Source organism: Heteronotia binoei, chromosome 3 (genome assembly GCF_032191835.1).
Source record: "Heteronotia binoei isolate CCM8104 ecotype False Entrance Well chromosome 3, APGP_CSIRO_Hbin_v1, whole genome shotgun sequence".
Classification (NCBI taxonomy): domain Eukaryota; kingdom Metazoa; phylum Chordata; class Lepidosauria; order Squamata; family Gekkonidae; genus Heteronotia; species Heteronotia binoei.
Genome location: NC_083225.1, coordinates 72,732,223 through 72,748,274, shown reverse-complemented (window position 1 = coordinate 72,748,274; position 16,052 = coordinate 72,732,223). Strand labels below are relative to the sequence as shown.

Here is a 16,052-nt window from a genome sequence, read left to right as displayed (position 1 = left end):
GAGTGAGAATGACTAGACCAAAGTCACTCATAAAGATGTCATTGTAGACTAGGGATTCAAACCCTATCCAGCACCCTTACCATGGGGCCCCAGACAAAGATTCTATCTAAGTCCCTCATATGATTGTCTGGGCCGTGATGGCCCGGCTTCTCCCAGGCCTCTGGCCACCCCACCACCCCAGAGTCTCTCCCCCCGCAAAGCAACCTAGCCTGGAGGGGGCCCAAACAAGAACAGAATGCCCTCAGGGGAGACCTGAAGCCCCACTACCTGCCCTACCAAAGATGGGTGTCCTGGGGCTCAGAGGAGCAGTCTGGGCAGAAGAGCCCGGCAGTGCAGCTTGGGCCAACAGTGCCACAGAATGTTCAGCTCGGTGGCCAGGAATGGTGACCAAAGGAGCAGCTGAGTTGGGAGAAGAGCCAGGCAGGATGCAGGCAGGCAGGCGAGATGGTAGAGCCAAGCAAGCTGGGGTGGCAGCTGCAGCCATACTGGGGCTGTGACTCCTCCCACTTGTGAATCCCTGGAGTGGGGCGGGGAGTTCACAGGGCTAGCAGGGAATGCACAAATGGGGAGGAGGGCAAGGGAAATGACAGGGAAGGCAAGGAATGGGCATGGATGGTGGGGACAGAGGTGTGACGCACATAAAAAGGGGAAGTAACGCTGATGGCCAGGGAGGAAAAAGAACGGAGAAGGAGGCACACTGAGAGAGAGAGAAAGCCAAAGGTCCTTACTCTGAGGAGGTGGTGCTGTGTGGCGTAATGCAGCCCTCTTCCACATTTCTGAGACCACAAGCGTCCCCAACCCTCTCTCCGCAGCATGAAGGCTGCCCTGCCCAAGGGGGCAGCACAGGACCTCACAATGATCCTGACCCAAACTTCACTGGCTATTTTCATGCATCTGTAATAATAAAACAATCCACGTGTTCCATCTGCCTGTCCGTTTGTGGCAGGCATAACTCATCAGAAAATAAAACTAGGAATCTCAAAATGAGATTATTGTGGGAGTTCTAGGGCCCAAAAATGAAAGGAATTGCAATATCCTAGCCCAGATTTTATCCAGACTGTTACCCAAATCACTAATTCATGTGCAGTCCCTGTAGCCAGCAAAAGCATCCTTCTGCTAGCAAAGAGTAAACACATGTGTATACGGGAGTCAAGATAAAGACCATCACCCAAAACAAATAAAGGGGAATGAACATCTTAAACAATAAAGAAATTTATTGAATTAACAGAAAGAGAACCAAGTTAAATCAGGTAAATAGCAATAAGGGATGCTATAGAAAGGAAATAAATGCAAACTTAATTTAAACCCTTTCTATACCGTTTTGAAAACAACGGTCAATTATGGTTATACTAATTCCATCTTTGATGTAAACTGCTTTGTATTAATATATGTATATATTAATATGTTCTATTTCATGTATATCATATATTACGTAACATAAAATTGTATGCTCCTGGTTTGTCTTGAGACTTTAGCTGCTGTTTTGGATTAAATTGTGATGCCTATATTCTTGAACCATGATGGCTAATCTCTTAGCAATGTTTGGTATAAGAAGCATAATTGCTTTTTCTTGACAGTATTTCAGTGATTGCTTGCATTCTTTCTAAATATATCAAGGGCTGAGATAGCATATCTTTGAAAGAACTGAATGTGCTTGAACAGTGTGATTCTGTTATAATCATTGTAAGGGTGGTGGTTTTTGATAACATACAGGAAGCAAGGAAGGAGGGTAACAGTATAGGAAGTTTTTTTTATTAACACTCACAGATTTTTTGTTTGTTTTACATTTTAGTCAGTGGGCATGCTGGGCCACCATAGACAGAGATCTCTACAAAGGGCATAACAAAGCCCTGTTTCTTTCCCCACTTGCTACTTAACATGTGCACGGAGCCCATCTGTATCCCCAACAAACTGTATCTTCACACTTCTGCTTGACTACATAACCCCCCAAGTGTCACAAAAATGGATAAATAAAAGTCCAATGGCACTTTAAAGCCCAATACAATTTTCCAAGTATGAGTTTTTATGAGGTAGAGCTCACTTCATCAGGTACAAAAGAGATGTTTTCTATTTGTCACGTATTATACATTTCAATAGAACAATAGTTTTTATATTTAATTACAATGGGTTGGTCCTCTTCTGGAACACTAGAAGATTAGTGTTACATGGGCTGAGATAGGAAATATTTTTTTCTGATACCCACTCACATTGGATCCCTTATACTGTTTGTGAGAATCCCTGGCCCAAACAGCATTTTGTGAGGGGATTGCTTAGTGGGCAAAGGAGGCAGGTGTGAAAGTCCCTTTCTGTAAGCTTTACTCATTATTTTGAAATAAAATGTTATATTGTGTCTTCTCCTCTCAGTAAAGGAGTATTGCAAAGTAATATTTCCATATGAAGCACAGAATGAAGATGAACTGACAATCAAAGAAGGTGATATTGTGACACTTGTCAATAAGGTAATTCAACACGTTTTTCTTAACCGTTACTTTTAACCTGCTAAAACTTTTCCATGACTCTACATACTCGCTTACTGCCTTCTTTCTCTATATTTAGGACTGCTTGTTATTCCATTTTTGTCTCATGAAGTCTGCTTAGAGCACACAAAAGCTTACATTCTGAATAAAACTTAGTTGGTCTTAAAGGTGATACTTGACTGGTCTTAAAGGTGCTCCTTGACTACTGCTTTGTTCTATTGCTTCAGACCAACACGGCTGCCCACTTGGATCTTTAAAGTAGCTATGCATTGTCATATAAAAATAGCTGCTGACTCTTGCTTATACTCTTACTGTGCAGTCATATCTTATATTTATATGTGACTATAACTTACAGCATGAAGCGGTATGCGGAATATACTTCAAAAGCATAATATGCCATATGAAAACTCCAGATGTGAAATGCCCACTTCCCGTATCTTTTTAAAAATGTCCTTGCCATGTTAAAACTCTTTCTGTATAATTGGCTGAATCTTCAGAAACCACCAGAAAAGTTCAAGGAAGATCCTGTAATTTTTCTTTAATTCCTGTGGGTAGGGTGCCAGATTTGCAACAAGCCTGTAATGCACATGGAGAAGGAGCTTCTGCCTATATTATTGGCTAACCCATGTATTTTTGGGGATACACATAGGCTACCCCCACTGGCCAGTAAAAAACCCTCCCAGGACTGTTTCAAAATGTTTGGATCAGCCCATAGGCATAACTGCCAGTATGCATTGTTCCTTTGGAACTTAAAAACAGCTTTTCTGAAAGATACGGAAGTGTGATGTCCAGTGACCATATGTAAGGCAACTGAAGCATTCTTGCTTCTGCTTGCCTGTTACTAATTAGTAACTGCACTAGAAAACTGGAGTGGGATAGCAAGAAGTAGTAATTATAAATTGAGCTGGACAGTATTTACTGGATTTTAGTCAAGCTAAAGCAAGCCTCAGCTGTCCTTCCATACAAAAAAGACTTCCAGAGAGACAGCAAATTCAAATACTTGATTGACATAAAATTTCATATGCTTGACAGTGAACTAATTTTTATACTGAGCCATGTCTCTAGAGAACTAAGGAGAAATTTGGTCTGTCCTGTTTTTTACACACATGTCTGCACATATACCTACACACAGTGTGTACATATATAATGTAATATTATATATAATATAAATGAAGCTATGTTTGATTTATTTAATCAATCAACCAGTTTACTCCGATTAAATAGCAAATGATTTTTTTGCATTTTCTTTCTTTATTAAAGGAAGAATTTAAAAATTAACAACTCCAACAAAATCTTTTACATTATACAAACTTAATATCACTTAAACATTATATCTTCATGTTTTCTTCATCTTCTTCCTTCGTTCTTCTCTCAAAGAAGCAAATGATTTAGAGTAGGCAGGATAACAGAACTCTTATAACATTGTTTCAAAAGCGCTGTGTTCTATAGCCGTCTTCAAAGCATTTCTTTTCAAGAACCTTCATGTGGGCATTGCAGTTTGTCCATAGAATTTGGGATGCTATAGTTTTCAATCAATAAAATGAAAAATAACTTTCCTAGATAATTTCACTCATGGCTAGAGGAGTTGATTTTTTTAAAAAGTCATTTAAAAATATGTCACCCAGAAAGAAATCTAAAAAAAATAGTTTTAGTCAAGAAAGGTGGTCATTTATGTCTCCTAATTAAATCAACATGAAGGTATTCCCTTATTTACAATAACTGTTTTTTCAGGGCTGTCTTCTGTGCCTATATAGAAATTATATATCTTCTCCCAGAAACTGAAAGCTTGATCAATGAAGATCAGAAAATATCAAATGTAATGAAAGGTTTCAAAAGACTTGTTTTAAAATACAAAACTTCATACAAAAAACTTTTTAGGCTATTATACCCTGAAAATTATGTGGTCTCTAAGTGTTACCTGAATTGCCCTAAAATTAGGTTTGGGGAATTAGAGGATGGGCAATTAGGCTTTAGCAAAATCTTATGGATCTGTGTATACAGAAGTTTCTCCTTTGGAAGTCACTCAATAACAAGGAGATGTTGTCTAATAATCAAGGGTGTTTATTATAAAATAAAGACAAGCATACAAGGGCATAAAATCATACAACACACATACAGACCTAAGAAAACAGATATGAAATTGACAGAGGGGTAACACAAGGGTAGAACATAGACCTGATCCTGATGGGCTTATGGTCCAGTTACAACTAGAAGATATAGACATGCACTGCCATGTACCATGCCTGATGCTCCTTACTTAGAGTAGGGAGAGGAGAACAATCTGGTTACATGTTGCTCAGGCAGAGAGAAAGATATGAAGCTTTCTCTCCTGTTATAGTCTCTTGGAAGGGAAAAGATCCTCCCAGAAAAAAGGCTGGCTTGTGATGTGGGCAGTGTTGAGTCTTTTCTTGGTACCTGATTGGATGCTCACCTCAAGCCAATGAGCAGAGCTTACTCTTGTCACCTGAATGGATCTCCAGATAACAATAGTAGGGCTGATTTAGTAATGTCCAATGGGTTACAAAAGGTCAGGATATGTGTTAATTGTTTGTGCGGTTTAGCGGATACCCCTAAGGAGAAGGCAAGCATAGAGAACAAAGGATTTGATATTACCATAGCATTAAACAAAAGAGAAGCTGAGTTGCAGTAAGGAGGCAAAGAAATAGCCATTTAATCAGTGGCAGAGGATTAGGTCAGGAATAATACCTACCAGCAGTCCCCGTTGTCTTTATGCACTCTGTTTGGGCAGGAGAGAGGGCCATGTCCAGAGGGTGCCTTTAGGAGGGGACCAGAAAAGCTCTTTGTGGGGTCTACTCTATTTTGAATGGAATATTTTCTTGGCCTGTTTCTGATCAGACTCCACTTTGTTTCCAGGAATAGAAGCCCCACTTTCTCTCTCTAGTTATTGGGGTGCTCCGTATGAACAGGCAGCCCCTCTCAACTACATAAGATTCTACTGGATTTGAATCCAGCTGTTTTAGTATAAAAAATTCAGATCTAGGCAGGTTTTGCCAAACTTGTTAAATACTATATCTTATAAAAATATAAACATTCAGTAGGGAAAAAAACTTTAAGCAGAGATAATTTGGAGTAACTCTACCTTCAGCGACCAAGCAAAGTAGCTTTAACTTCAACAGAAATCTTTGAATCAAGTTCCATTAACAGAATATCATACTTAAGCTTCACACACAAATAATATCATGTTTCACAAGGATGCAATTTCTATTTAAGTTCCCCTTCAAAATGTGAATTATATGGATTCTAAGAGGGTTAAAGATATGTATCTTGTGTTTGTACAACTCAGGATCCTAATGTAAGCGACCCGTTAACTTTGTAGATCAATTTACATCATCATGAATGTGTGAAATGTAATGAACTGACAATCCAAGTGTCATTCTGACATTCTGAGTAGCTTGATAAGACCTTGTTCAGCATTTTTCATTTGAGTTTTTTGGGAGAGGTTTAAACCTCCTTTTTTAGTTTTGGGATTTGTTTTTCAGTAGTGAACTGTCAGCATCTATAGCTGCCCACCTTTTCTATGGTGATGACAGAAGGTGCTATCACATTACAACCAACCATTATGGGGCTTCCAAGGCAAGATATGTTCAGACTTAGTTTGCCCTGGCATACCTTTAGGTAGCAATCCTGGACTTCCTTGCTTAGTTTCAAAGATCTGACAAAATTGGGCTAGCCTGGGGCATTCAGTTCAGTGCACTTTTTCTGTAGTACAGGGATTTTAGTTGTGAGCAGTAAAAGGGTAAAGTCTTCGACCTGATGATGAGCATGCTCCATTGTAAGTGTCGACAAATCTGAGAATTGTACATTTGCATTGCTACACCAGCAGTTCTGTGGCTTTTTCAGCAAACTGCGCTTGCATGGATAAGCAACACCTAGTGCTGACAAATGAGGTCAATGAGGGATAATGTAGGTATGTTCAAGGAGTACCTCAAAATTGGTAGAGATTATCGCTAGAGGGCTTTTAAATATGCATTAAGACTTCACTCATTAAGAAGACTTTTATTTGTTGGATGAAGGCATCTTAGTCGGCTGAAAGTGATTTTAATATGTCCTCCAGGATGAATGAAGTTTGATTATTACTAAATTACATGCCGGTATAAATCCTGCATTCATTTAAGTGTTTTATGATTGTTAAATAATAAGATAATTTTTGACAGCCATGTAAGTGATCATGGAATATTTTCTGCTTCAAGCCACCTGCATCCAACTTGACTGTGAGAGCTCATGGTTTAGGTTGATAAGACCTTGTTCAGCATTTTTCATTTGGGAGAGGTTTAAACCTCCTTTTTTAGTTTTGGGATTTTTCTGCAACCTTGGTTTTCAAGGCTTATAGAAATATCTCCCTGGTCCCATTATACAGATGATTCCATTATGCAGATTTTTTGTCCACTATTTGGGGCCAAGATCAGAATCCAATATATTATATAATTTTAACTTTTCAATTATCTGGATATGTTAAATGAATGACAGTATTTCATTTTAGGCTTCTTAAATATGTGCCATATTTGAAAAAGAATGGCAGCACCCTGCATTTCACCATCTTTACTAAAATATCCATACTCTCTCTGTTGTTAAAGACATGTCCATTGATGTAACCTTTAAACTTTATCCAAGCTATAGATGAGCTATTGATCTATCAGCAGAGCTTGCATCTAAACAATTCAACAGTGGTCCACAGAATAGAGTGTTGATACTACAGTTAAGACCCATTTGATCATTTGATCAGCTTGCTTGTATCATTTTAATGTTTGCAGATTTGCATAAGATCCACACTCATGTGGTTGTGAGAAGGTCAAGATGGTGCCTACCCAGCACATGCAAGCATATTTTGTAGTATATTTTTAAAATCCTGGATTCTACAGGTCTGCTCCTAATACAGTATAATTTCACCCATTAAGTCTCTTTAAGTTCTTTCTTTTAAAAACTCTTAATAGAATTTGAGTTGTATTTGAGTTTTAATTATCATTTAATAGTAATTACAAGAGGAAGTTATTTATATGCAGTCATTTATTTGGGTCCACCCTACTATTCAACCTTTCAAGCAATTGCAGATAGTTGTGAATAAAGTACAATTTCTTTTCTGTTCTCATTCTATTGCTTCATTATAAGAAGCCTGAAAAGATTCTGGATTTATGAAGAGGACATTGCAGACTTGTAGAGTTCATGCTCTGCACAAAGAATCTGTTTGAATTCCTGGCAATCCCTCCTTTAAAAAGATCTGAAGACACCAGGGGATAAAATGCCTTTTTGCTAAGTCCCTGTTTTCACCTGAAGTCAATAGTATTGGGATAGCTGGCCCAGTGTCCTAACATGGTATCACCAACTTTATATATTCATGTGACCTACCTCCCCTCAGGTTTGGCTGCCAATTCAATTAGTTGTTACGATCAAAAGGAGGAGAGTTAACACAGTCCTGAAAAGTGCATCACAAATGTATTTTTGCTTATTCACAGATCTGTCAACCCCTGACAGTATATCCAAATTGTACAATATCTATATTTCACTTGTGACAAGTACTATATTGAAAATAATATCAAGGATATAAACTGAACATTCTTTAAAAAAAAACCTAAATCAAAGGATACCTATTTCCTGATCTCATGCAGATTGTGATTCATATAAGGGCAAGAAGCTTTATTTAATTTCTATTCAGAGTGCTAGACAGATGGCTAGATGTTTTATAAATAGTAGGAATGATAATAATGATACATCAAAAAGTGTCAGTCTGCTGCAGGCTAAATCAGTTCTGTTTAAACATAAGCTATGTTTTTTTTATTATTCTCTTTTTCATCATTGTGGCTTCTGTGCAGTCACACAAGAGACTGCATGCTTGAAGGGCCAGCCAGGGAGAAGGGCTTCCAAGCTGCTTAAAGGAGTTTCTAGGCTAGGTGTGCTCCATATCCCCTATGTCTACAGAGATCCCTTTCCCACCTAAAAGGTCACGTGACAGATGCCAGGTGAGCACTCCTCCCTCAGTTCTTCTTTCTGCCTTGAGGAGAGAATGTGCTTCTGCAGCTGCTTCATGGAGCTTCAAAAGTAAAGTCCAGTGAGGTTTTCCCCATGAAGAAAATTGAAAACTCTAGCCTACAAAGCAGTAGGATCACTCTTTTCAAAAAATGTGCAGATTGTGGGATGAAAATGGCCCAAAATAATGATCATAGATAGTATCTCATATGCTTGAGAGAAGGCCAAAATATGGTAACTTGCCCAGATTGCCACTGACTTACCCCTAAAGCCCAAGAGGGCAAGGATGCACTATGAAAGCCCTGCATGCCCCCCATGGACAGAAGCAGACCCAAACTGACAAGGGAGCAAGGTCCTACTCGGTGACTTAGGCACCAACACTTTTGGTACTGGACCTGCAGGCCCAACCTTCTACTGCCAGATTGACTTCCAAATTGGCTTCGGAAAAAAGCTAAAAAAAGAGCTAAGCACAGCCGCCACAGCCCAACTCAGTTACTGTCACATTGACGCCGATTAGCCTTGCCTTGGAACCAGTGGTCCCCATCTCCACAAGATCACATGTCACCATCCTCTTGGAGTCGACAAGATTCCCCATGTTGACACTGATTCGCCTCAGAGATGTGCATTGATGCTGACAATTTTCAGATCAAGGTCCCTTCACCATCATAGAAACAGAGCCTTGAGTTACAGGCTGGTTCAGGCAATCTGATTGGTTAGCATCAGCTGATCAGAGATAGACTTGAGAGTTGCATGCTGAGGAAAGAGTCAATCAGATTTCTGCCTTGACTGAGTTGAGTCTGATTTCAGCCTAAGCTGAGGGCAGTTTAATACAGACAGAGAATTAGAAGCAAGTTGGCAAGGAAGTTGGGAAGTAACTGAAGACTCCATTTCAGACTAAAGAGAGGATATAGACCTTCTAGTGAGTCTATACCCAGTCAAACAGGGAGTTTGCTCTGAAGAGTGCAGAGATCCCTAGTCAGGTGTAGTTAGAAACAGCCTTTAGAGACCATGGAAAGGAAAGGTCCCCTGTGCAAGCACCAGTCATTTCCGACTCTGGGGTGACATTGCTTTCACAACATTTTCACGGCAGACTTTTTCTGGGGTGGTTTACCATTGCCTTCCCCAATCATCTACGGTTTCCTCCCAGCAAGCTGGGAACTCATTTTACCGACCTCGGAAGGATGGAAGGCTGAGTCAACCTCGAGCTGGCTACCTGAAAACCCATCTTCCACCAGGGATCGAACTCAGGTCGTGAGCAGAGCTTAGGACTGCAGTACTGCAGCTTTAACACTGCGCCATGGGGCTCTTAGGAATCGGTGGAAAAGAAAAGTACTTGTGTTATCAGAGAAGGTGTTTGGGTGCTGGAAAGAGTGTAGCAGCCTTCTGGAAACCAAAAAAAGTCAGAGAATACCCAAAGAAAGTGTATTAGAGTATTTGGGAAAACCCTGGAACAAAAGCCTTTCAACATAAAGATTTCAGTAGAATCATAGAATCTACTTAAGGGAACATACAGGCCATCTAGTCCAATCTCCTGTTCAGTGCAGGATCAGCCTAGAGCATTCCTGACAAGTGTTTGTCCAGCCACTGCTCAAACACTTGTGTGTCTCAAAGTTCAGAATGTTATCCATTTTGGAAGTGAGGTCTCTGGCAGGATCTAATCTTTGGTTCACTACAGCAGATTTAAAGGATGCAAGTTTCATATCCCAATTCATTAAGCCTGCAGAAAATACTTACCACCCTACAGAGTGGCGCCTGATATCCTTTTTAACCGGCCCTTGAAGAAGTTGATGGTAATTAACAGATGATCTTTGGGAAATAAAGCAGAGATTAAAAACTGTATTTGTCTGTTTGAAACATTTATGTCCTGCTTGCAATCAATGTGGTGAACTATGCAGCAACTAATTTGCAAGGACATAAATAATAGTCCTATTAATAAACTGAAACAGATTTAAAATACACAAATTACTAATTTTAAAGCATTTAGATTCATTTATTGATTGATTTCTGCTGAGTTTCCAATGCTAGCTGCTATAGATCTTTGCTGAAAGAGAGTTCCTGCAGCCTATTCTTTTTCAACTGGTGTTGCAGACAAGATAAAAGCCTGTAGCCCTCAAGTCTGCCAACTCCCATCTTTCTGAGCGATGGGCTGCTCCGGGGTGGGGTGGGGGGCACCCAAACACCTTCTCTGGTAACACAAGTAGCATTTGATAAATCTGACAATTCTAGTCTATAAAAGGCTTAAAAGTAATAACCAGCATTTTGAATTGGGCCAACAGCCAACAAGTAGCCAATGCAGTTGAAGAAAAAAAGGTAGGTGTTCCAAGCAGCTGATCCCAGAAAGGAGCCTTGCTGCTGCATCTTATACCAACTGTGGAGCTTTGAAGACATCTTCAAAGGCAGTCCTTTATATACTTTGCTATAGTCCAGTCTGGAGGTTATGGTAGCATGTATCAGTGTAACGAGATCAACAGGATATAAATAAGAAGACAGTTTATTAGCTAAACATAACTAAAAGAAGGTTCTCCTTCAACCTACTTAACAAGGCCGGATTGAAGAGCAAACACAGGCTGCTAGCTTAAGCTTCGTCCTATATAATGCCACTATAACAATCAGGCCTGTAATCACAGGGGGGCTTGTGGGGGCACCGCCCCCTAACTTCCAGACAGGGCCCCCTGACTCCCAGGGGGCCTCCGGCACACAGTCTTCTTTTTTCATTTCTTTTTGCCATGGCTGAGGCAAAAAGCCAGGAGAGCTGAGCAGCCAAAGCCAGGAGAGCTGAGCAGTGCACAGTACAGTGCAGTGCAGAAGCAAAAGCAGCAGATGGAGAGGAGGGAGGCAAAGCAAGCCATATGGAATGGGCTGGGAAGGAGGGGAGATGAATGAAGCTCCTGGCTGCCAAGTGCCAGGGTGAGAGAGAGGGAGGTGGAAGGAAACCCCCCTGCTAGCACGCAAGCTGCAGTCCCTTCTTCACTCCAAAGTTTTACGGTTGGCTGCTCAATTTGGCCACATTCAGAGCCTCCAGCTTTTGCCCCTACCCCAGAAAGCTTCTGAGAAGCGTCAAGTCCCACAGTGGATTGGAAAGGGTGCCCGCTGACTTTTTAAAAAGCCCCCCACTTGTAAAATCCTGGCTACGGCCCTGATAACAATAGCAGTAACATAATGAAGTTTTTTTCCACACATCTGCTTTACTTCTTCTAAAATACATAGATACATAAATAACATATATATGTGTACTGGTCATAATCTGATTGGTTTTCTTGATGTGCCACAGGATTGCATTGATGCTGGCTGGTGGGAAGGAGAGCTCAGTGGCAAACGAGGAGTCTTTCCAGATAACTTTGTTAAGCTTCTTCATTCTGATTTTGAAAAAGAGGTAAGAACATTTTACTTTGTAATAGAGATTAGTACTTAAGTCACTCATCCAACTGTGTTCTTCACTGCCATTCATTTGTAACTTGTTACTGATGATAAAATATTCAATAGCTGCATCTTTTGAAAGCCTGCTGAAAATTATTTTGATCTGGCTGTTTCCATCAACTGCATAAGGTTGAAACTATTTCCCATTAAGACTTAGACTGTCTCATAGCTGAATAGATCCATGTGGGGGAGGGGGGGCGTCGCTGAGTAATGGCGGATGCGTCTTAGTGAAGCTCCTCAACCTTCCCGGCTAAATCTGGGTGCTACAGCCAAGTTGCAGACTCAGAATACGGTCCCAGATGGGGAAAATCTTTAAAAACTAAAGTGAAGGCAAAAGATACAGCAAAAATCAAAGCGAAAGCTGCTGCAGAAGCCTCACCATCGGTAAGAGTCTTCTTTTCTCCAAACTCTTCCCCGGTGCAGGAAAACCGCTCTCCTTCGGCAGGTCCTAACATGGCGCCTGGGCAGAACTCTCCCGGTAAAGATCAACGCGATACTGATGATGCCCCAATTTGTAGAAAAGACCTGATACAGCTGAGGGAAGATATCCATGTCTTCTTCAGAGAAACTGTAGAGAGCTTACTAGCACCAGTTAATAAGAGGGTGGAAGAAGTTGCAAATGACTTAGAAATAACTGCTAAAATGGCGCAACGCACCGCTGAAGTTTCGCTGGCTTTACAGTCAGAATTAAAACAGCTAAAGGCTAAAGAGTCCCTACTTAACACCAGGGTGATAGCTCTGGAAAATTGTTGGAAGGCTCTAAACTTAAAATTTCGAGGGATCAAAGAAGGAGCAGAGGAAAATATAGACACAGCTACATTCCTATCTAAATGGCTTGCCAGGGTGTTTGCACAAGAAAACAGCACAGCCCCTGCCATTGCTAAGGCAATGCATTTGGGGCCGTTAATGATGGCGTGAAACAGAAGACCAAGGGATATACTAGCCCAATTCATATATCCTAAGACAAGAGAAAAGATCCTTCAGGAGGACAGAGGAAAAGGTGCACTGAGTTTTGATGGGCAAAAAGTGCTGGTGCTGCTGGCTGAGGCGCTGGAGAAAAGAAAAAAAATAAAATTCTTTGCCACTAAACTCTACAACGAAAACATAAGGTTTAGGTGGAGCCCAGTCTCTGACATACTGGTCTATAAAGGAGGCAAGTTGTTTAAGGCATCAGACGTTGAGACGGGGAAATTGCTTCTGGACAATCTCAACATAAAACCGTCGAGAAGGGAAGAAGAAGATTTGCGTTCCTTTTTGCCTGTATCAGAGGACCAACTATCTCCTGCAGCAATCTAAACTAATGACCAATAGAAACTACAAGATAGTAAATACTTGATGATAATGCAGAGTGTTTAAAGAGAAACTGTAAAATACAGACTTCACTAAAATGTCAACTGATTTTTTATTAAATTAAATGAGTTTAATATGAACAGAGTTACAAAAGGTTTTTGATGACTTATTGCAACTTAAGTTATATATAGTTATTTTAATCCCATTAATCCTATTATTATGAATTAGATTTGGTAAAAATAATATGATTAAGAGTTATGAATAATGAACTTTTGTTACTCTATTTTATCACTTTAAAATATTGATTGATATATAAAATTTATAGATGATGAATGGAATGTTTTTTGATTAATGTTGATAGATGAAAGGTAAATCAGAAGACATGGTTTTTCATATAATTAATTAATACTTAAATTTGTTTAGTAACTGAAAGGGGGGAAGTAGGATGGGGAAGGGATACAAAATTTTCAAATCACAACAAAGTTAAGGAGGGTAGTTAGTAATACATAGGGTTCTTAATAATAGGTTATGAAATTTAAAATCTGTGCAAGAAAACATTGCACATGTGTAAGGTTGAATATTTAGTATTGAAAATTAGTTTAGTATTCAGGGGATATAAATGAATTTGAAAATGTTTGTATTAAGGAATTTATTCTTGGTTGATGAAATCTCATTTACAATTTCTGAAAAATGTTTTAATGTTAACTCATGCTAAATGAAGATGGTTGAGTTATAAGAAGGGTGGGAGGGCTAGAGGAAAAAGTGCTCCTACCCTCTACTATGATCCTGAAGGTTATAAAAATTTTTTGAAATAATATAGTTACAAGAAGGATAGTTGGGGTGAGTTATTGTTTTAAGTAATAGATGTAGTAAATGTTTAAGATGTACTAATACGTCAAAATTAAGTGGTTATGTTAAGCAATATTGTGTTGATAGAGTATAGAAATTCAGGATATGAACTAATAATTGCTACCTTATTGTATGTTTGAGACTGTGTCTTATAGGATGAGTCTGTTTTTGTAACATGAAGTCTAGAAGCTTTAACATACAAAATTTTATATATGGGAGTTTGCTTTAAAATCCCAGAGAGGGAAGGTAAAAGAGTTTATTTTAGTGTGACCTGATTTATTGTAGTGTGATAGGCCTCCCTTGTTTAATAGGAAGGTTTCAGGGTAGGGAGAGTGTTAGTAACGCCCTATAAGTGGTAAGGTGGAAAGAGGTTGGAACCTTAGCTCCTGGTGGGGCGTTAGTGTTAAGTGTTCTTAATTTTCAGTATTGTCTTATTTATTTTCTGTTCAATAGATCAACCACATAATTTTTAACTTATTACTGCTTTGGTTTGGCAGTGATTTTTTTCGCAATTTAATACAGTTTGCTTTAGTTTATTTTGGTTTAAAGTGCTAATTGAAGAAGGATATAGCAATGTCTCAGCAGTACAAAATTATCACATGGAACTGTAAAGGCCTTAACAACCAAATCCAACGTAGACGTATTATTAATTTGCTTTATAAGAAACGAGCTAACATTGTATTTTTACAGGAAACCCACCAAAAAACCAAACTTACGCAATTCTTGAAATCCGCATGGTTCTCTCAAACATTCCAAGCTAAGGGCACATCTAAGTCAAGAGGGGTTGCAATTTTAATTTCGAAGAACACTCCATTTCAAAGTCGGCTAATAAAAATAGATCCCTTCGGAAGATATCTATTTGTGCAAGGTGAGCTAAATGGTTCTCCAATCACCCTAGCATCAATTTACGCACCTAATTCAGCACAGACAGGCTTTATTAAGGATATGCTAGAAGAGCTAAACGCTTTCAAAAAGGGGGAAGTAATAATTGGGGGAGATTTTAATTTAATTTCAGACCCACTTTATGATAAAACATACAAGCAAGGGAAACCTGCCCGGTCTGTATTACACACATCTGTTTTGCAAAGTACTATGGATAGGTACAATTTGGTAGATGTGTGGCGTATGCTAAATCCAGGTGCCAAGGAATATACTTTTTTTCCTCCAGTACACAAGACTTATTCAAGGATTGGTTTTATTTTTGTTTCAAAATCTTATATGAATAACTTTTCTAATGCCTCCATTGGGTTGCGAAACATTTCTGACCATACTTGGGTCTCATGTGATATAACATCACAAGACGCAGACGATAAAGGGCCTACATGGACTCTAAACAAATTATTACTAACCAACTCAGCAATTTCTGAAGAAATTGAACAACAAATTAAAGAATACTTTTCATTTAATGCGAACTGTGGAGTTTCTCAGGAATGTGTCTGGGATGCTTTTAAAGCAGTTCTAAGGGGTAAAGTGATTTCTATTGCTTCTAAATGTAAAAAAGAAAGACAACAAAATATTCCTGATTTGCAGTCAAAAATAGCTTTATTAGAAAAAAGACACATGAAATATGGAGGCAAGAAGACGCTCAAAAATTAAATTTGGAAAGGAAAAAAATTAGAATTAGTTGAAACTTTTGCTATTCAAAAATAATTATTATACTTAAGACAAAAATACATTACTAGATCATCCAGGTCTCTTAAACTTTTGAAAAATAGGATCACACATCAGAAATCAAACTCTTTGATCCATGCTATTAAAAAAACTTCTGGTCAGATTGTATCCAACTCAAAGGATATAGTTGATTCTTTTCTTCATTTCTGTAAAAACCTGTATGCCACATCTAACCCCAATCCTAAAGCAGCAGTCGAATATTTAAATTCTATTAAGTTCAATAAAGTCCTATCTCAGGACCGTGCTTCATTTTTAGACATGCCAATTAATTTGATAGAACTGAATGCAGCTTTAACAAAAATTAAAAATAATAAAGCTTGGGAAGAGATGGCTTCCCAATAGAATTTTACAAGCATTTTAAAGACC

At 39.0% G+C, this 16,052-nt stretch overlaps 1 protein-coding gene across 5 annotated transcripts in view; it reads left to right on the top strand.

Moving 5' to 3' along the window:
- The window catches only part of SH3KBP1 (SH3 domain containing kinase binding protein 1), a 237,284-nt gene that overhangs the window by 191,837 nt on the left and 29,395 nt on the right, over window positions 1-16,052 (top strand). For all 5 annotated transcript variants that reach the window (XM_060234045.1, XM_060234047.1, XM_060234044.1 and 2 more), the window contains 2 exons: window positions 2,365-2,459; window positions 11,731-11,832. In XM_060234045.1, coding sequence (XP_060090028.1) covers window positions 2,365-2,459; window positions 11,731-11,832 — 197 coding nt within the window. The remainder of the gene's footprint in view (window positions 1-2,364; window positions 2,460-11,730; window positions 11,833-16,052) is intronic.